The sequence below is a fragment of the Molossus molossus genome, unplaced genomic scaffold, assembly GCF_014108415.1.
Source record: "Molossus molossus isolate mMolMol1 unplaced genomic scaffold, mMolMol1.p scaffold_m16_p_26, whole genome shotgun sequence".
Taxonomy (NCBI): Eukaryota; Metazoa; Chordata; class Mammalia; order Chiroptera; family Molossidae; genus Molossus; species Molossus molossus.
The window spans coordinates 210174-230450 of NW_023425362.1; the positions used below are offsets into that span (position 1 = coordinate 210174).

The window sequence follows — 20277 nt, forward strand, 5'->3', positions numbered from 1 at the left end:
GAAACTGGACTTAATGCAGTAAATGAATTGGTCTTGATTTGGTTCTTTGATAAAAATGAGGGTGATGTGAGGAGAAAGAGTGTGTTTAAATACAATCTATAACACATTTAGGGATAGACTCTAATTCAGTAACTGTAAAAAAATGTTTTCACCTATGAACTAGACTGGATCCTGAATTCTTCTGGTTTTCTGAAATATTTTGGCTACAACCCCCTAATTTCCATGGAAATGGAAGAAAAATTGAGAGTGGGGAATGGTAACAGTGGGAAATAGTAACTCATATCACCATTCTTTAGACATTGTTTCTGTAAATGCTGACTCTGACTAATATGTAACTTGTAGATAAATAGCATGTCTGTATAAGGATTCTAGGAGCTAACTTCAAAAGATACAGACTCCTACCTTCAGCCATCCCAGCTCTGGGAGATTTGCTGACCTTCAAATATAAAACCAGGATGATGCACACCAGACCACTGCTTGACCAGTTTCAAGATTCTTATTGGAATGGAGTGTGCTGGTCTGCACATGGAGAACTTTTCAACTAACTCACCTTGATCCCTTTGTTATGCTTTCCCTCCTCTTCCTTATAAAGATCTCTGCCTGCACTGAGTTGGGGAGATGGGCAGATGGGTTGAGATGAGAGTCCCCATCTTCTCAGGTAGCCAGCACTTGCATAAACCTCTTTCCTTCTCACCAGCACCTGTCTCACAAGTTTGGCTTTCGTTTTGGCAGGCAGCCAAACCAGGGTTTCAGTTACAATCCCACAACACAGAATGAGGGATGGTAGAATGAGACAGGAAAGGAGAAATAAAAATGTAGGAGTGTGTTCCTAGTGTTACTGCTCTGGGAAACAGCACGTTGGCTTCACAGGGACCTCTTGGGAAGTGCACAGAATGCCTCCTAGGAATATCCAACTACTCATGGAGAATCTCTCCCAGCCCCTGAGGTTGCCCCTGCTGAGATCTTGGCTGTGCTGGTAGCAGACCAGTGGGCTCCTGTGATGTCACAGAAGGCCTGGGGCAGAGAGCACAAAGATGCAGGTGTCTGAGATGCAGTTCTGAGTCCACTGAAAGTAAAGGTAAGCCGAGAGCATCAGTCAAGATACCAGCTCCTGCACTCAAGGTCAACTCAGGCACCACTAGGTCTACTCTGTCATGTTTTTTCGAGGTAAAGGCTGGTCATGACCTTTACTAAGGCCCTAATGTAAGACTTAGCAGAACAAACAGTCTGCACCACTCGGGCTGCTCCTGAGTCTGTAACTCACACTCATCATCTCCCTTCTTCTCTACCTGGTCTTCATTTCACCCTCCACCAACATCTCAGCTGGCCCACATGGATTTCCTGGTGGGGTTGCTCAGACCTTCATTCCTGAGGGATCTAAGCCCTTGGTTGTCTCATCCTTGGCAGGCTGTGGCTGCTGAAAATACGTTTTCATTGTTATCACTTGGCATGGAAGCAACCAGACAGACCCAGGTGAACCGTGCTCGTGCCAAACCAACTCCTCATTGCCCGTTAAGCAGCAGCAACCCTATCTCCTCATAATAATCAGGATCAATAATCCCCTCTTTCTTTGCCTGCTGATGCACCAGCATGAGAAGCTCAGTGACCTGGTGGAATTCACATACTCAGATTCAATGTTGGTGTCCTTCCCTGGAAGCAAGGGAGGTGCCCTTGTGGAAGTGTTCTCTACTGGGACGCAGGGACTCTACTCCAGCAGAGCTCAGTGTTGCAGAGACAGAACATACAAATTCTATAAGTGAGCCACTGGGAATGATGGTGAGAGACAGCTCATCCTAACCCCTGTTACTTGGACATGTCTTTGTTCTTGGATCCACATATTATATCTACCGGGGACAGAGATCCATACACTGGACTTTTTGACTCAGTGTATATACCCAGCTCCTAAGGACACTGTCCAAGAGCTGGCACCTTAGCTAAGTTTTTGTTTTTGTTTTTGTTTTTTATCCTCACCCAAGGACATTTTTCCACCTTCTGCTCAGAGTGGGAAGGGGAGAGAGAGAGAGAAACATCGACGTGAAAGGGACACATCGAGTGGTTGCCACCCACATGACCCAGCCAGGGTCAGGGACAAACTGCAACCGAGGCACGTGCCCTTAGCGGGAACAGAACCCGGGTCTCTCTGGACAGCTGGCCAAGGCTCTAACCGCTGAGCCAAACCAGCCAGGGCAGTCTTTAAGAGATCATTCCCTCTTCCTATCTGACTGGCGGCTTGTAGACAACAGGAGGTTAAAGAAGCACTGGATTCCGTGACAATCCATACACTGCATGCCTTTCACTGTAAGATGAGTGTCTTGGCCTGAGGTGATGTTATACATGATCCCACGTTGGTAAATTGTGCACTCTCTAAGCTCCTGCAATATGATGCTACTCTGAGACACTAGAGAGAGGAAAGGCAAACCCACATCCAGAGGTGTCAATTCTTGGGTGGAAAGGATCTGCTGTGATCCACTGGTCACCGAGTCATCTAGGGATGGTACCATATCAGGAGCTCAACACTGAGCTTGGCTGCTGACAGGTCATAAATTCAGCAGCAGGAATAATGAGATAAGCCTCAATAAGAGAGCCCATATCTGGCTCCTCTGGCACCTTGGCAACTCCATTCATGGGCCCACTGCACAAGCATGGGGTAGCCAAGGGCAGAAGCTTGGACATCTGTCCATTTGCTATGTTGTTGAGTGTCCCCTCTGCACTTGGTATCAACATGAAGTACAAAGATGCACGCACTTGTGACCACTCGTACAGGTCCATCTTCTTCTCCAGTCCTCCCTGTCTCCAATATTCCCTCTTGCTCTTTCCAGTTCCCTGACCAGTGAGTAAGAAAGACATCTGCCATGACTAAAAGTTCATATGCATGTCTTCCTTAGCCCACCACTACTCTGTCCACTCCACTCCCTCCCTACAAAGTGGACATCCAAGTGTACTGCTTGGAGCTCTGCCCAGGAGGACTTCCCCTCATCACTGTCTTTTAGAGCCACTCCACTTTGAATGGGACCTCAGGGCAGCAGTAGTTAATTTCCAGCTCGTATCAACACATCAAGCGAACCCATCTGTGAACCAGACCTGAATTTTCCTTCCTGTAAATGACTGTTGCCCTCTGGACAAGCTTAGGCCCAATTATTTTTCACTGTGCAATGAATTGCTACTGAGCTTGCCTAACCTATTGGCTTGGTAATCAGTCAGTAACTAGCGTAGGTCAGGCAGATTCAATCACATGGTCATCTGATGTCCCATAATCAGGCACTCAGCCTCTGCTCAGACCTAGTGTGTACCAGAAACTGCTTTTAATTGGTGAGTAGTTCTCCACTGCACCAGGTGCGGTCTTGTTTCAGACCCTTAGGAGTGTGCATTGCAAATCTGTTGGATCCCACCAAAGCTGCCACACTGAGTTCCTATCTACCACAAATAAGCCCAACTGTAGCCCATTGATTCTGCTAAGTGGCAGGGGTACCCATCCTCCCATCTTGACCTTCAACAGAGCCCTCCTTTGCTCTGGGCCCCATTCAAAACTGATAGTCTTCCAAGTCACCCAATAAATGGGTCACCGCAGTCATCCCAAGTGTGGTACATGCTGACTCCAAAACCCAGAGCTGCATCAAGTGTCATGCGTCCTTCTTCATGACAGAGATGCACGATGCAGTAAGGTCCTTATCTTAGAGGTGATGCCCTGGTTTACCCTACACACTGCACCCCTGAAAACACTGCTGACAAGACTTCAGAACTTCTACGGGCTTGTCTCATTCTCTGGCATGCAATGTCTTACCAAGGACAGAGCACTTGTCACTCCCTTCTGCACCATGTCTAATTAGCATTTCATCAGTGTTATGTGGGATGGCTGGATAATCAATTTCTTAATGGATTATACTGTGACAGAAAGCAGGAGAGTCAGAACAGTCATGAAGCAAGACAATGAATGTGTTTGGCTGTCCTTCTCATATAAATGCGAACTGCTTTTGGAAATTTACTTTTTACTACTGGCAACTGAAAAGAATATGTTCACCACACCAATAAGTGCAGGATCAAAGCCAGAGGTACATTAATCAGTCCCAGTAAAGACACCTCATCTGATACAGCTGCTGTGTGGTAGGCACCATCGTTTACTTGAATCCATCTGGATTTTGCAGAGGTCATCCAGGTGGCTAAAGGGGATGTACTGGAACCACCACTTTGTCTTTGAGAGTGACACCTCTGCAATCCCAGAATGCAGCATTGTTTCTGATTTACTATCCTGGAGGGGGTGAGTGGGCTGGGGAGTTCCAGGGGCTTCCCCTTTGCTCTTGTAACCATGATTCTTATTCTGCAAGCCATGGATCCATGTTCAGGCTCTGCCCACAGTGAGGTACAATCACCCAAAGTGTATACTGGAGCCAGAGAAGTAACTGTAGGGCTTAGGTCAGGATTCAGTTCTTCATCTGACTCCCAGAGCCTCTCCTCTAACCAGTGGCTCATGATGATTCAGGTGCCTTGCACAATGTCAGCGTAGATCTTGTATCTCACAGCCTCTGATAGTCCCTTTTCCGAAGTAAATCAGTTACTTTGTTAAGTGGCTCTAGGTCCCTTTGGGGAAGGGTTGAAGAATATATATACATTTTATAAACTTAGGGCAACATTGTAAGATCCTTCCTGGAAGGGACCAGGCCTCCCTTTCAACCAGTGAGCTACAGGTCTCAGGGCTGGCTCAGATTTAAACAAAGCAAGGGATTACGACTTCCCACTGCAGTGGCTGACATTTACCTTCTGATCACCGGTTCTCGATTTCTTTCTAGATATTCAAATCAAACCACTCATAGCTATCCATCTATTTCATTCCCCCAAACACCGCGGTCCAACAGGCCTTTCACAGATCCCTGTGGATCAATTCATCATAGTTGCCCCTGCAGCCGCGGACAGCAGCGGAGGCCTACGGGACGTGATGCAGCCCTAGATGTCTTCTTCAGGGAGAGGACCTTTTCCTCCTGGGTTCGATTTTGTCATTGGTTCTACGTCTGGAGACAAGATGGGTAATGGGGTGAGGTTTGGGGACGCAAGTTTCAAGCACAAGAGCCTCTCAGAAGTGCGCTTCAACTGACAAGGGGTCTCAGCGGAGACTGGGAATTTAAGGTACGTGGCGTCATTAAAACTGCCCAAGGGCCCCAGTGTTTCATTCCCATCCAGTGTTTATTCGGCACCTACCATGTGCCATGCACTCTCGGCCTCCCCAGGTGACCCACACTCGGGACGGGCCACACTCACACGCTGGCTCTCTTCCTTGCCGCAGTGAGGCGCTGCCGCCGCCGCCGTCCGCGCTGCTCCGTCCGCTCCCGACCCCGGCGACGCCCGTCTTCCCAGGCGCACTCGCCTTTACGCACACCAGCCGCCGCGCTCGGGTGGACAGGGCAGTTCGCACTCTCCGGGGACGCACCTCCCCGCGCACGTGATTGGCTAGCGTGACCCGCCACTCACGACGCTTCTGATTGGCGCCACCGCCTTCTGTCTTTCGAGCGGCCCCGCCCAGAGAGCGAGCGAGCAGGGGCGGGGCTCGGCGGGGACGCGCAGAATTTGGCTCCCGAAAGGGCTGCGGCCCAGGGTCACGGAGAGAGCCGAGTGGCGCCGCAAAGAGCCGGACGAAGCCGGAGAGACCCGAGTACGACCAGAGAGGCGCAGGAGGTCCGGAAACAGAGCCGAGCGCGGCTGAGCCCGCCCGAAGGGGGCTGAGCGCGCCGGGTGCTGGGTCCGGCCGAACCCGCGCAATGGCGGCCGAGGGCGCTGCTGTGGCTGGAGGCGGGACTGTCGGTGGCTGCCCGGCCAAGGACAGCCTGCGGCAGTCCCAGTGCCCGGACGCGGCCCCGAAACTGCGGCGCGGTTCGGCGCAGTCGCGTGACGCCGAGCGCCGAGCCTACCTGTGGTGCCGGGAGTACCTGGGCGGGGCCTGGCGCCAAGTGCGGCCCGAGGAGCTGAAAGTTGACCCCGTTAGGTGGGAGGTCAGGGGTCAGCCTATGCTATGTGCGGGACGGGGCCGGGGGCCGGGAGCAGCCTCGGGCCCCGACGACGCCCCGCGGTTCTGCAGCCCCGTGCGTTCGGGGCAGGGCGGGGACGGACGGGCCGGGCGGGGAGCCGGCGGTGGGCTGAGACCCCGGTGTGGTCCGCAGCGGGGGCCTCAGCAACCTGCTCTTCCGCTGCGCGCTGCCGGACCACCTGCCCAGCGTTGGCGAGGAGCCCCGGGAGGTGCTGCTGCGGCTGTACGGGGCCATTCTGCAGGTGAGGACGGAGTGAGGGCGACAGCGAAGCCTGGCAGGTGGTACTGTCCCGCGAGGTAGAGACGCCGACGCCCAGGGGCCCAGGGAACTTGCCATTATCCGCTAACGCCTGCGCTCTGGGGCCTCCGGGCAACAGAACGAGGCCCAGCTGTGCTGGGGGCAGAACGCAGACCCTCCGTGCGTCCACGCTTTGCTGCTGGCCGCGCGACTCCTGCCCCTTGCTGTCCATCTTCCTTCAGGGCGTGGACTCCTTGGTCCTTGAAAGTGTGATGTTCGCCATCCTTGCGGAGCGGTCCCTGGGACCCCAGCTCTACGGAGTCTTTCCAGAGGGCCGGCTGGAGCAGTACATTCCAGTACGAGCACCTCCTTCCCCAGCCCCGTCCCCTTCCCAGTGTCTCCCCTCACGTCCCTGACCCAGAGACACTGATCCCATCTCCACCCCCCTGGTCCCATCCCTCCCCATTCTTGCCCCAGCCCCCTCACCACCCTGAGAGATTCTTGGGTGCAGAGTCGCCCACTGAAAACGCGAGACCTTCGAGAGCCTGTGTTGTCAGCAGCCATTGCCACGAAGATGGCCCGGTTCCATGGCATGGAGATGCCCTTCACTAAGGAGCCCCGCTGGTTGTTTGGGACCATGGAGCGGTGAGTCAGGGGCCTCCACAGGGCCCCTGCACACCTGGGCTGAACTTTCATGCTGGCAGCTACTACTCTGGGCTGTGACAATGTGTCCATGACTCTAGCTGGCCAGTTGAGTGGACCAGGTGCCCCGGGGTCTGGCATGGTCTCTCCCAGAACAGGCTTCCAAACATTTGCCAGACAAGCTATACAGTGACAGAAAAACAGCTAGGAGAGACTGGCATAGAGTAGAGAAGAGAGCGGTGGAGAGTGATAGTGGAGCGAGTGTATCCTATTTGGACTTCAGGTACTTAAAGCAGATCCTGGACTTGCCCCCCACTGGCCTCCCCGAGATGAACCTGCTGGAGATGTACAGCCTGAAGGATGAGATGGGCAACCTCAGGTGAGAACAGGCAGGGCAGGGTGGGGAGGGGGCAGAAGAGCTCAGGAGGTGTTGCCAGGAACGTATGTTGTCCTTCCCAGGGTTTGCTGAGGGCCCACGAGGGTGGCTCTGACCCTCCTCTAATCACTCCTGCTCAGACACATGCTCCTGTCCCCTGCAGGAAGTTGCTAGACTCTACCCCATCACCAGTAGTCTTCTGCCACAACGATATCCAAGAAGGTAGGAGAAGTCATCTGGAGTCTTCCAGCCTAAGGTGAAGGGGCCAGAGGGCCCTGGAGTGACCAGAACCCTACCACATTCCCCCAGGGAACATCTTGTTGCTCTCAGAGCCTGAAAATGCCGACAGCCTCATGTTAGTCGACTTTGAGTACAGCAGTTACAACTACAGGTGAGACCCATGGCATCCTATGGGTCTGTTTCCACAGTGCCCTAGAAAACATCTCTGCCTCCCAGCTGCCCACGGGATTTGGGGACTGAGTGTCCACCTTATTCCCCCAGGGGCTTTGACATTGGGAACCATTTTTGTGAGTGGGTTTATGATTATACTCATGAGGAGTGGCCTTTCTACAAAGCACAGCCTGCAGACTACCCCACCCGGGAACAGCAGGTATGTGGGGCTGGAGGCTAGGGAGTAGGACCTGACCTGTGAGTGAAGAAGAGGAAGATGAAGCCTGGATGGAGTGGTGAGAAAGGGTGTTAACTGGGAAGTGTTCCAGTCTCCTCTTTTCCTGACTCTGGTCTGTTGATCTCAGCTCCATTTTATTCGCCATTACCTGGCAGAGGTAAAGAAAGGTGAGATTGTCTCCCCAGAGGAACAGAGGAACCTGGAAGAAGATTTGCTGGTGGAGGTTAATTGGTGAGGAAAGGTGGCTAGGGCGGGGTAGAGCAGGGGGCAGACAGGTGCCAGTGGCAAGTGAGGGTGGGGGAGCAAGGCTGATGGGAGGAGTTGGGACAGGGCAAGGGTCAGGACAATGGGGAAAAGAGAGCTCTGTGACTCAGGCACCCAGATACACGCTGAAAACCCTGCTTTCCCCACCTCCCTCAGGTTTGCTCTGGCATCCCATTTCTTTTGGGGCCTGTGGTCCATCCTCCAGGCATCCATGTCCACCATAGAATTTGGTTACCTGGTGAGTAACCCAGGTGGCAAGTTAGGTGGGGAGGGGGGCAGCAGCAGGGGCCTCTGGTCCCCCAGGAACCCTGGGCAGCCATGGGGGGGCTGTGGGCAGAGGGGGCTGTGGGTACTCCTCCCAGGCCTGCTCACCAGTATTTGGGGTGGTCTCCTCCCCAGGAGTATGCCCAGTCTCGGTTCCAGTTGTACTTCCAGCAGAAGGGGCAGCTGACCAGCCTCCACCCCCCATCCTGACTCTCCATCCCCCAGCTCCTTGGATGTTCCCAGAGCCTCAAGGGCAGGACTTTGGGGGAAGGGGCAAAGAACAGGAAGCCCTGGGGACTGGGTTGAACCCCCTGTGAGAGTTTGTGGAGGCTGGTGACCTCTCCCCCAGTTTGAGCAGGTGCCCAGGGCTGGAACCCTTGGGCTGTGTACCTTGAAACAATAAACAAGCTTTTCCCTTCACACCCTCTCCACTCTGCTCAGTTCAGCCAAAAGTGTCAACCAAGAATGCACACAAATTGACAAAGCAACCACTACTCTGAGCCTGGCTGTTCAGTGCTGTGGGCTTGAAAGTGGTGAAGGGTCGCCCTAGCCCGTTTGGCTCAGCGGTTAGAGCCCCGGCCTGTGGTCCAGAGAGACCCGGGTTTGGTTCCCGCTGAGGGCGCGTACCTCAGTTGCAGTTTGTCCTCGGCCCTGGTTGGTCGTGCGGGTGGCAGCCACTCGATGTGTCGTTTGCACGTCGATGTTTCTCTCTCACTCTCCCCCTCCCTCCCACTCTATCTGAACAAAAAATGGGAAAAAATGTCCTCAGGTGAGGAAACAAAAAAAAAAAAAAAAAAAGGAAGTGGTGAAGGGTCCATTCTGCCAGTGGGAGGCTCCTTCCTGATTCCCTGTCCCAGGTCCAGGGTGCAGCTTAGAAGTAAATACTTAGAAGAGCTGGTAGGGGACTGGGAGTAATGGGAGTGCAAAGAGCGCCCTGGGTGGGGCTGCCCAGCCCTGCGCACTGGAAGTCAAGGGACAAGGCAGCGGCTGACACACAAGACCTTTTCCCTACATTCGACTATTTTTAGCTCTAATGCCACCATCCTCACGTGAGACCCTTTGCTCCCCCCATTCCCCCCCCCAACACACACACCCCAGGTCCCCAGACCTTTGAGCAATCTTCACCTCCTGGAAACCTGGCCCTCCCTCCTGATTTCCGCCTTGGAAGGGAGGGGATTCTGGTTGCCGCCCCGTGTCTGTTTTCTCAACCCAAATTTGGGAGAGGGTGTCAGGTTCCCGGTCAGGGCGGGGCGGGGGTGGCCGGCGTGAAGGACACGGGGACACGGGCCAGAGTGACTGGCCCCACACGCAGACAGGAGTGAACCTGAGCAGTGAGTGGAGTGGGGGACAACGCAGGGTCACCAGCCCGGCTGAGAGCTCAGTGCGGGGGGGCGAGGACGCCGGGACTGGGGGCACCGGGATCCCGCCGTGCTCCAGACGACAGCGCTTCCTGGGGCACCCTGAGGCCGCCCTTCACTGTCCTACAGGATCCTGAAGTTTTCAAGGCCTTGACCCTTTCCCTGATCCCTGCAGCATTGCAGCGGAGCCTGTCCTGAAAGCAGGCGCGAGGGTTTGCCACTGTTGGCGGGCCTGGAGGCTGGGCGGTGGGCAGGCCTGGGGTGCGGGGTGGGTGGTCGCTAGTACGCAAGTACGGTGGGGGCGGGGCAGGCTTGAGCCCGCCTGAGCGCCTTTCTGCCCCCTCCCAGGTGCCAGCCAAACCCCAGGATGGCGGAAGCACACCAGGCTGTGGCCTTCCAGTTCACCGTGACCCCAGATGGGGTCGACTTCCGGCTCAGTAGGGAGGCCCTGAAGCATATCTACCTGTCGGGGATCAACTCCTGGAAGAAACGCCTGATTCGCATCAAGGTGGGCACAGGTGGTTCTCCTGGCCTCTTCCTGCCAGCAGGTGAGGAATGGAGACTTCTAGAGGCAGAGGCCAGCTATCAGCTGCTGCTTCATGTCAAGGTCCTCCACCCCAACCTTGGCTGGCAATTCTGCTGGGTAACAGGGCCCTAGCAGTGCAGAAACCAGAGGTGTGCTCAAGGTGTGGAGGGAGACAGGTGTGCAAAAAGTGGCAGTGGGCACTGAGTAATTGGGTGCTACAGGTGTGGGGGGTGTGGAGGAGAGGAAGGCCAGACATGAAGGAGTAAGAACACAGCAGGTTATCAAATGAGAAAACCTTCCAGGTGCAGACCAGGACCTCACAGGTGCTTGCTTGCTGCTGGTAAGCATGCCTGTTTCTGCCCCACAGAATGGCATCCTTAGGGGTGTGTATCCTGGCAGCCCTACCAGCTGGCTGGCCGTCGTCATGACCACAGTGGGTTCTTCCTACTGCAATGTGGACATCTCCAAAGGGCTGGTCTGTTATATCCAGAGACACCTCCCTGAGGGGTGAGGAATGGGGCCACAAGAGGTGGGGGGGGGGGCGCTCCAAAGCCCGGGTTCCTGAGCTGGGCAGACACAAGACAATAACCATTAGAGGCCGTAGTAGCAGCCCTCCCCCTGGCCACCATCATTTCAGTCCCAGGTCCATAAGTGCATGTGCCCAGGGAGGTTCCTTTCCTTTAGTGCCTCCCAGGATGGTTCACAGCCATGGAGACTGCAGAGTTAGAATTGCCCTGAGTCTGGCCTCCAGTGGACCCCCTGCAGCTCTTTTCCCTTCTCTGACAGGTATGGCCCCTACCAAACCCCACAGACTCGGGCAGTTGTGAGCATGGCCATTTTCTCCACGGGGGTCTGGATGACAGGCATCTTCTTCTTCCGCCAAACCCTGAAGCTGCTGCTTTCCTACCATGGTTGGATGTTTGAGATGCATGGCCGGACCAGCCGCCTCACCAAAGTCTGGGCTGTGAGCAGAAGCTGGTGGAGGGCTTTAGGCATCTGGTTTGAGACCCTGGAGGCCTCATGTGGGGTACTGAGCTGGAAGGGACAGCAGGGGCCACTGGTGCCCGGCACATGGGTTTGTCCTGGCTTTGAGAGCTTGGGGCCCAGCTCCTCAGGTGTTTGCTGCTTTGTTCCCATTCTGGTCTCTGGTTCCCAGCCCAACACTCTGCTCTGCACCCTCAGACCTGTGTCCGCCTTCTGTCCAGCGGGCGGCCCATGCTCTACAGCTTCCAGACATCCCTGCCCAAGCTTCCTGTGCCCAGCGTGCCGGCCACAATTCAGCGGGTGAGGGCCTGGGTTAGGGTATCCTGGTGGGCAGGGTAGGCTGGAGTCAGGACTTGTCCAACCATGGACTGTCCCCTTCATGGGGGTTTTGAGAGTGGTGGGGCTGGGGTCAGACAGGATTGGGACAGAGGGAGCCAATGCTGTCTGGCCCCCACATTGATGGTGACCTGGCTGGACAGTACCTGGAATCTGTCCGACCCTTGTTGGATGACCAGAAGTATCACCGCATGGAGACACTGGCCAAGGAATTCCAGGACAAGCTTGCCCCCAGGCTGCAGAAGTACCTGGTGTTCAAGTCGTGGTGGGCAACTAACTATGTGAGTCCCCTTCCTGGGCTTACCCTTACCCCCTGCATGTCCTGGCTACCCACACCCTACCCCCCCGGCCCAGCCCTAACCTCCCACCCACCCACAGGTGAGTGACTGGTGGGAAGAGTACATCTACCTTCGAGGCAGGACCCCACTCATGGTGAACAGCAACTACTATGCCATGGTAAGAGGTAGGGCCGCGTGGTCCTGTGTGCTCAGCTCGGTCCCCAGCTCTGGGTCTCAGGGCAAAGGACCTGAAGATGGCCTGAGCCCTGGTGGAACTTTCCACGGGCAGGGGGGATTCTGAAGTGAGGCCTGAAGGAAAGGGATGATGGGGGAGGTTCTGGGAGAACAGTCAGGAAGCAGCTTAGGAGTGATGGGGATACAGAGGGTCCAGAGAATCCAGCAGCCCCCCAGCCTGACACTGTTGCTCTCAGGGTCCCTTGGGCTCACTTCACTGCCCAGTCCAGGCTCCTCCACTTCCTTCATTGGTTCCCTTAGTGGCCTCCTCATGCCATTCCCAGGGAGTTTCCTTAGGCCTGCCTTTGTGTCACTGTGGGTCCAGAGCTGCTTCTCTTAGCACTCAGGAGGCACTGTTGGCCTTGCATCATGTGACTGGCCCTCTTGCCCCAGCACTGGCCTGTGCACAGCCAGGGCCCTCACAGTGCACCTCAGTGCTCTCGCTGCAGAGCACATTCCGCCCCACACCCGTCCTCCCAGAATCTCACAGACGACTCATTTGTACCTGGGGTTTTAAGCTTTTTTTTTTTAGTGGTGGGTACCCTTTTATCAAAGCAAAATAAACAAGATATGAGCAAATAGGTTATGGAAAAGCAGCTCAGGTCAGAGCTAGGGTCGAGGAGTGACGTGGTCAGTTGGGCATTTCCTCTTCGGCAGTTCACCTGAGTTCAGGACATACTGAGGAAAAGGGCCAAGACCCCTCAGGCTATGGGCAGGGAGACCAGGTGACACCCACAGCTGTCACAGCTGCCCTGCAGCCTCAGCTCTCTTTCGTAGGACTTTGTGTTCATCAGGAACACAGATGTGCAGGCCGCCCGTTTGGGAAACATCGTTCACGCCATGATCACGTACCGCCGTAAACTGGACCGTGAGGACATCAAGCCTGTGAGTTGTGTTGGGGTTGAGGGCTGAAGGGAGAAGAGGCCCCATCTTAGCCATGCTGGACCTCCCTCCCAGGTAATGGCACTGGGCATCGTGCCCATGTGCTCCTACCAGATGGAGAGGATGTTCAACACCACTCGGATCCCGGGCAAGGAGACAGGTACGGCCACAGCGTCTGTGGTGAGGCCGTCGGTACAGAGCCCCTTCGCTCCTGGCTGTGGGCCCGCCACAGCTAGGTGCTTACTACCTGTTCATTACCACGCGTCCTCGCTGTCTCGGGTGTGTAACTGTCAAAGATAGCCAGTTTCTGCCCTGGCCGGTTTGGCTCAGCGGTTAGAGCGTTGGCCTGTGGTCCAGAGAGACCCGGGTTTGGTTCCCGCTAAGGGCACGTACCTCGGTTGCATTTTGTCCCCGGCCCTGGTTGGTTGTGCGGGTGGCAGCCACTTGATGTGTCCCTTTCACATTGATGTTTCTCGCTCTCTCTCTCTCCCTCCCACTCTATCTGGACAAAAAAAATGTCCTCGGGTGAGGATTTAAAAAAAAAAAAAGCCAGTTTCTGACCAATACTAGACACCTGCTATTCACAGGCATGACAGTAGTGCTGGGACCCTGAGTCCCCGCTGCAGGGCTCAGGTGCGGGGCAGGCGTCCCCAGTGAGGAATACCGCTGCCCACAGAGGAGGGCAGGTTTGCCGGGGTCTGGCAGGGACAGGAGCAGCAGCCTGTGTTCCTGACACTGGGAGTTTGCATCGTTTCCTCGAGCTTTGGTTTCCTCTTCTATGAAGTGCCTCCTAGGACTGTTGTTGGCATAGACAAGAGTTATGGAAGCAGCCAGCACAGGCCCTGGCTTCACGCAGGCAGTTCTGCCCCTGGGAAGGAGGCCCAGGCAGAGAGGCCTGGCTAAGCAGGGGCCACATGGGCCAGCAAGCGAGCCTGTGGTTGGTGGCCCAGTCCAGGGCGGCTTCAGGAAGGGAGGTGCTCCCTGCCCTCCACTGTCCTGCCTCTGCCCATACGCTGGCCTCTGTCACAGACGTGCTGCAGCACCTCCCGGAGAGCAGGCACGTGGCCGTCTACCACAAGGGCCGCTTCTTCAAGCTGTGGGTGTATGAGGGCTCCACCCTGCTCAAGCCTCGGGACCTGGAGCTGCAGTTCCAGAGGATCCTGGACGACCCCTCCCCACCCCAGCCTGGGGAGGAAAGGCTGGCAGCCCTCACTGCAGGCGGAAGGTATCCCTGTGGGCAGGGGCCTCTGAGGAGAGGGGCTTGGCCCTGCATGCCATCCCAGGACTTGGAGCCAGAGGCATGACCAAAGAAGGGGCGTGCCAGGCTCAGCGTCCTCTGTCCACACTGGGCCCCATGGTAGTGAGGGGCACTGGCAGTGGCTGGGTGCCATGACCCCTAACTGCGTGGCGGCTAGGGGATTCATAGAGGGCAGGGACCCCTCCAGGACAGCCTGGCAGCCCCCGAGGCCAGCTCCAGGCCCTGCGAGGTCCAGGGCGGTGCCCTTGTCCTCCGCCTGAGTGGCCTGCTCTCCTGCTGCTCTCCCACCCCAGAGTGGAGTGGGCACAGGCCCGCCAGACCTTCTTCAGCTCCGGCAAGAACAAGGCTGCTCTCGATGCCATTGAGCGCGCTGCTTTCTTTGTGGCCTTGGATGAAGAGTCTCACTGCTACGACCCCGAAAACGAGGCCAGCCTCAGCCTCTACGGCAAGGCCCTGCTGCACGGCAACTGCTACAACAGGTACAGCCCCCCCGATGCAGGCACGCACTCCTCCACTCGGTCGTCACTGCGTCTCCTGCTCCCCGTCACTGCGTCTCCTGCTCCCGCAGGTGGTTCGACAAGTCCTTCACCCTGGTCGCCTTCAAGAATGGCCAGTTGGGCCTCAACACAGAACACTCCTGGGCAGACGCCCCAATCATAGGCCACCTCTGGGAGGTATAACAGACCCAGAGAGGGTCCTGGAGGGCAGGCTGTGGGGAACAGGGTGGGGAACAAGGACGGTCTCTCAGCCTGAGCTTCTCCTGGCAGTTTGCTCTGGGCACTGACACCTTCCACCTGGGCTACACGGAGACGGGGCACTGCCTGGGCAAGCCGAACCTCATGCTGCCACCTCCTCAGCGGCTGCAGTGGGACATTCCTGAGCGGGTGCGCAGGCTGAGAGGGGCAGGGACAAGTACCTGGGTGTTCTGCTCCCTCCTTCCCTGGCCAGCCCCGCTCACAGGGTGGGTAGCAGGAGCTTCTCGGGTCCAGACTGGCCATAGGGTTGACAGATACCTGGGACCAGGTGGTGGTTGGAGAAGCTGTGAAGTGTGAGCCTTGTGTCCATGGGACACATGTCAGTGCCTCCCTCCCCTGAACGTGTCAAGGGCCCCGAGACCGCCCAGCAGAGCCCCTGACACTGCCCATGTCTCCACAGTGCCAGGCGGTCATTGAGAGCTCCTACCAGGTGGCCAAGGCGCTGGCAGACGATGTGGAGTTGTACTGCTTCCAGTTCTTCCCCTTTGGCAAAGGCCTCATCAAGAAGTGCCGGACCAGCCCTGATGCCTTCGTGCAGATCGCCCTGCAGCTGGCTCACTTCCGGGTAGGAGCCCTGCCGGGCTGGCCAGTGTGCAGGGCAGCACCAGGGCCCACCTGCAGGCTCACCCCTCCGTGTTCCCCAGGACAGGGGCAAGTTCTGCCTGACCTACGAAGCTTCGATGACTAGACTGTTCCGGGAGGGCCGGACCGAGACCGTACGTTCCTGCACCAGCGAATCCACGGCCTTTGTCCAGGCCATGGTGCAGGGGTCCCACACGGTGAGCCTCACCATTGTCCCACAGTGAGGTGACCCCTCTGCCTCATGTTGCCTTGAGGGTCTGAGCTACTGCTTACTGCTTCACTCCTGCCCCCCAGAAAGCAGAGCTCCAGAATCTCTTCCGAAAAGCCTCTGAGAAGCACCAGAATATGTACCGCCTGGCCATGACGGGGGCTGGCATCGACCGGCACCTCTTCTGCCTGTATGTGGTCTCCAAGTACCTGGGGGTCAGCTCTCCTTTCCTGGCTGAGGTCAGTGCTGTTGATGGGTGTGTCCTCTGCTCAGCCTATTTCTCTCTGACCGGCTCCCCTGAAGTTGTCCCAGAGGGCTGGGGCAGGCTTCCCACTCCATACTCTGCCAAGGCCTATCGTCCTGGCACTGAACATGGAGTTGGAGTTCTTGCAAGGAGGACGGACAGACAAATGTGTGACACGTCAGGTGGTGACAGCACGCCTGGGAAAAGTGAAGAAGGCTGTGGGAATCAGACTGGCAGCATATTCCCGTGGAGGGGCCCTCTAGTACCCAGACAGCAGGAGAGGAGGGGTGGGGCCAATGGAAGAACAGGGTGGAGAAGAGGAGGCCAGAGGGGCTGGCTGACCGGCCAGCCCCCGACATGATCGAGGGTTTTGTGCAGATGTTGTGATGGTGAGAACATAAGGGGGACCTGGGGCAGCTGTTAGGAAGGTCCTGCACTGTGTTCTTTCTGTGTCCTTGGCCAGGACAATGCCTGGCTCATGCAGGTGCTCAGGCACCACCTGTCAGCAGGTGTGCACTGAGCACATAGAGTCTGACTGCTGCAGCCTCCCTGTTGCAGGTGCTCTCAGAACCCTGGCGCCTCTCCACCAGCCAGACCGCTCAATTCCAGATCCAAATGTTTGACCCAAACAAGTACCCCAATCACCTGGGCGCTGGTGGTGGCTTTGGCCCGGTAAGTGCCCTCGAAGGGGGATGGGTGGGTAGGATGGGGCCTGGGGGTTTCAATGAACCAGAGGCAGGAGCACAGCTGTGGACCTGCCCTGCATGCAAACAGGTGCTTGGGACCCCACCTGTGCCAGCACTCCCTGCTGGAGCATGGCTGTGCCCAGGGCCAGCTTCCCCTCTGCAGTATGCAGGTCTCCCACTGAGACACTCACCTGGGCTAGTTTGTCAGGGTTCCAGGGACACCCCTGGATTAAGGCGGTGATCTGGAGCCTCCTGAGAAAAGCCTGAGGTCCTGGATGGGCAGGGGCTCTTTGGTTCTCACACAGTTTCCTGGGTGTGGTCCTGACCTCAGGAAAAATGCATTGTCTAGGGGTGAGGCCCCTTCCTGGGAATCTTATGGGGTTTCCCAGAGCATTCCCAGGGCAGCGTCAGCCCCACTTCAGACCTTCAAGATTCGGCTTACCTTTTCTCCACCCCTCATGCTGCCCTCAGGTGGCGGATGATGGCTATGGGGTTTCCTACATGATCGCAGGAGAGAACACTATCTTCTTCCACGTCTCCAGCAAGTTCTCAAGCTCAGAGACGGTGAGTCTCTCCTGCTCCTGCTCAGACCTGAGCATGGGGCGCCCTCCTGGGGTGGGCCCTGTCTGGCTGGGGAAGAGTCTTTGTTTGCGAGGACAGAGGGACAGGGGCTCGCCTGGAGCTTGGCCTGAGCTCTTGGTTCCCACAGAATGCTCAGCGCTTTGGGAACCACATCCGTCAAGCTCTGCTGGACATCGCTGATCTTTTCCAAGTTTCCAAGGCTAACAGCTGAGGGCTGGAGAAAGGCCAGCTGCCCTTCTGTCCCCCCGTGTGGAGGGGCCTGTGGTCCACTCGCAGGCACAAGGGGTGGCCGTGCTCCAAGGACAGCTCTGGCAGCAGGTGCTCCCCAGGAAGATGCTGCTCCCCGAGGGCCCACCTGGTGGAGGTGGGGTTGGAGCAGGGAGGGACTTTTTGAGGTTTTTTTTTGCTAGATACTAATAAAAATAAGGCTGTGTAATTCTCTCTTAACCCTTAGGTTCCTGTATTTTGTTTGGGAACTAGGAGGCCCTCCCCCTGCCCCACCTCAGGCCCGAGAAGTGGCAAGGGAGGGGCTGGGGCTGGGAGACTGAGGGGCTGTGACCTGCTTTGAAATGTGTGTCTCTGCTGAGGTCACTGTCCACACCCACTGTGTGCACTTGGAATAAATTCTTGCTTCAGAACATTAACCTGTTCCCTGGAGTCACTTCTGTTTGTCTGCTGAGGAGTGGGGCCACCTGCTTCCTCTGGGCATAGGCATGCTCTAGGCGCCCCTCTGCACTTGAGCACAGCCCTGTGGGGCTCAGTCTCCCCTCGGTGCTGCAGCCAGGCCTGAGATCTGGTGTTGGGAGGTCATGTCCATGAAGGGCACAGAGGAGAGTCTGCAGCAACACATGCAGCTTCCGCCAGGTCAGTTTCTCTATTAAAATAACAGTAAAAGCAAGTAAAACATAATTTTATGGCAAGTGCAAGTAGCCCTGGCCTAGTAGCTCAGGTGGTTAGAACGTTGTCCCAATATGCCAAGGTTACGGGTTCGATCCCTAGTCAGTACACATACAACAAGCAACCAGAGTGCATAGCTAAGTGGAACAGCAAATCCATGTTTCTGTCTCTCTCTTCCCCTTCCTTTCTCTCTAAAAAAATCAATAAAAATAAAAAAAATTAGGACGTGCAAGTAGGCACTCCCTTCCTGTTGCTGCATGCTTGAGTGGATCCAGATCTCAGCACTCTGCCAGTGCTAAAAACCTAGTGATCTAGGTGCAGTCCTGGGTCTTCTCTGATGAACCAGTGTCTGTGGAACACCTGCCACCTACTTGGCTCTGCGCTGGGTATTCAGTGGCGAACAGGGCACCACCTACCCACCTGGAATTCACTGCTAGGCGAGGCAGGCATGAATCGGGTGGAGTGGCTGGCAGGGAAACTAGAGGGCTTTTGGAATAATCCATTTAGCAGGTGCTGAGGACCACAGTGTTGCTGGGCACTGACCTACAGCAGTGAGCAAAACTGGCAGAAAGTATCCCTCCCTGTGGGGTTTAGAGTCTAGTAAGGAGACAGGCAATCACCAAGAATAAGTTACATAGCAAGTCAGAGAGTAATAAGTGCTAAGGAGAACAGTAAGTAAGGAGGGAACAATGTGGGAGGGGAGGTGCAATTTCAGACAGGGTGGCAAAGGCGGGGAAATGAGGGCACAGGCCATGTAGGTACCTGAGGGCAGAGATTCCTGGCTGAGGGGACAGTAGGAGCCAGAGCTCCCAGGTGGGTGGTGTCTGCTGCGATGCAGGGACAGTACTAGAGGCCTGTAGCTGGCGTGGAATTGGGGAGAGAAGGAACAGGAGGGGATGGGTGGAGAGGGACAGCAAGGGGCTCGTAAGTTGGACTCTGGCTTCTCTGAATGATGGAGGAAACTGCTGGGGTTTGAGCAGAGGTGACATAATCTGTCCTAAAGCTTAATGGAATCTCTCTGGCTAACTGGGGGGATATTAGAACAAAGTAGGGTGCGGTAAGGATAAGAAGCAAAACCTGTCAGGATACTGCTCATGGTGGCGGCAGAGGTGGGAGAAATGACAGAACTTGTACTGAGGAACTGAGAACCAGGAAGCTAAGAATGTCAAAGATAGGACTGACAAACCTGATAGGGAGGCATCAAAGATAATTCACATTTTCTATTTTGGGTAATTGGGTGGTTAAATTAGATTTTTAAATGTTGAGTTTAACGTGCCTATAAGAAATATTCATAGATTCTTAAAAATATAAATTAAAAGCTAAGATGATCTAGATCCTGATAACAGCTTTGAAGGTAGTTAAAACCCTGAGGGCACATGGAAGGACCCCAGGGCAGAGGCTCCTAATCTCGAGTCTCCATGAGAGGCTTATGAAAGTACACCTATGCTCACAAAATGTTACATTCCATATTAGAGCTTTCTTGGGCTTCCAAGAGTATCTTCACAGACCTCTGCTTTTCAGGGTGCCTGTGTAACCTACCCTGGGGAAGTGTCCATTTTGGTGGGCTTCTGGGCACATCAGCTTGCCTATCCTGGGAGAGCAGCGAGCAGTTTTATCAGCTAGCTTTTAATGAATTTGAAATTCAACCAAAGTTATCTAATCTGCTCTTGGTTAAAACCATCATGCACAACCAGGGTATAAACCTCTGGTGACCACCCACCAGACCCAAGCAACCTCCTTGTGCACCATGGGTGTGCAAATCGGCACTAGTTAAGGCTAGCAGTCATACCAGATAAACCCTGAAATCTCAATAGAAGGTTAATTCCTGCTCAGTTGGCTGAGACAGACTCTACTCCAGATGTTATTCAGACATATGCTGACAGAGCCCTGACTTCCTCAGGTAACTCCCAAGTTGCTTTGGGCATCAACATCCAGCAGGTACACAGGGGAAGAGAGAGGATCACTCATAGGAGGCTTTTATAGACCTGGCCTGATGGTGACTCAGAGCATTTCCATCTGACCAGCATCCCACTGACCAGGAC

The 20277-nt window shown here is 55.5% G+C and overlaps 2 protein-coding genes across 3 annotated transcripts; both read left to right on the plus strand.

Moving 5' to 3' along the window:
• The first annotated feature begins 5536 nt into the window (after nt 1-5536).
• On the plus strand, nt 5537-8844 carry CHKB (choline kinase beta). Its single transcript, XM_036278208.1, has 11 exons — nt 5537-5971; nt 6147-6255; nt 6494-6607; nt 6763-6896; nt 7177-7272; nt 7433-7491; nt 7579-7660; nt 7771-7879; nt 8025-8128; nt 8318-8399; nt 8561-8844. Exons 1-11 carry the CDS (start codon nt 5748-5750, stop codon nt 8633-8635), a joined length of 1188 nt encoding a protein of 395 aa, XP_036134101.1. The 5' UTR covers nt 5537-5747; the 3' UTR covers nt 8636-8844.
• Nucleotides 8845-9663: 819 nt separating this feature from the next.
• Nucleotides 9664-17970, plus strand: CPT1B (carnitine palmitoyltransferase 1B). Of its 2 annotated transcripts, none has more exons than XM_036278240.1 (19): nt 9664-9756; nt 10132-10291; nt 10677-10816; nt 11096-11273; nt 11492-11593; nt 11773-11910; nt 12008-12085; nt 12919-13026; nt 13099-13183; nt 14053-14248; nt 14575-14760; nt 14850-14955; nt 15049-15165; nt 15437-15601; nt 15681-15815; nt 15913-16065; nt 16629-16742; nt 17228-17320; nt 17466-17970. In XM_036278240.1, the coding sequence occupies exons 2-19, from the start codon at nt 10151-10153 to the stop codon at nt 17547-17549; spliced, it is 2319 nt and encodes a 772-aa protein (XP_036134133.1). In that variant the 5' UTR covers nt 9664-9756; nt 10132-10150; the 3' UTR covers nt 17550-17970. The 2 variants fall into 2 exon arrangements, with proteins under 2 accessions (XP_036134133.1, XP_036134134.1); XM_036278241.1 differs by lacking the exon at nt 9664-9756 and adding an exon at nt 9772-9995.
• Nucleotides 17971-20277: the final 2307 nt, after the last annotated feature.

Excerpts from the sequence above, each read along its gene's own strand:
- CPT1B (XM_036278240.1), top strand. The coding sequence starts at position 10,151 with ATGGCGGAAGCACACCAGGCTGTGGCCTTCCAGTTCACCGTGACCCCA. Across the intron at positions 13,027-13,098 it reads ACCGTGAGGACATCAAGCCT|GTAATGGCACTGGGCATCGT; the intron begins GTGAGTTGTGTT and ends CCTCCCTCCCAG. Across the intron at positions 14,249-14,574 it reads GCCCTCACTGCAGGCGGAAG|AGTGGAGTGGGCACAGGCCC; the intron begins GTATCCCTGTGG and ends CTCCCACCCCAG.
- CHKB (XM_036278208.1), top strand. The coding sequence starts at position 5,748 with ATGGCGGCCGAGGGCGCTGCTGTGGCTGGAGGCGGGACTGTCGGTGGC. Across the intron at positions 6,608-6,762 it reads GGCTGGAGCAGTACATTCCA|AGTCGCCCACTGAAAACGCG; the intron begins GTACGAGCACCT and ends TCTTGGGTGCAG. Across the intron at positions 8,400-8,560 it reads CCATAGAATTTGGTTACCTG|GAGTATGCCCAGTCTCGGTT; the intron begins GTGAGTAACCCA and ends TCTCCTCCCCAG.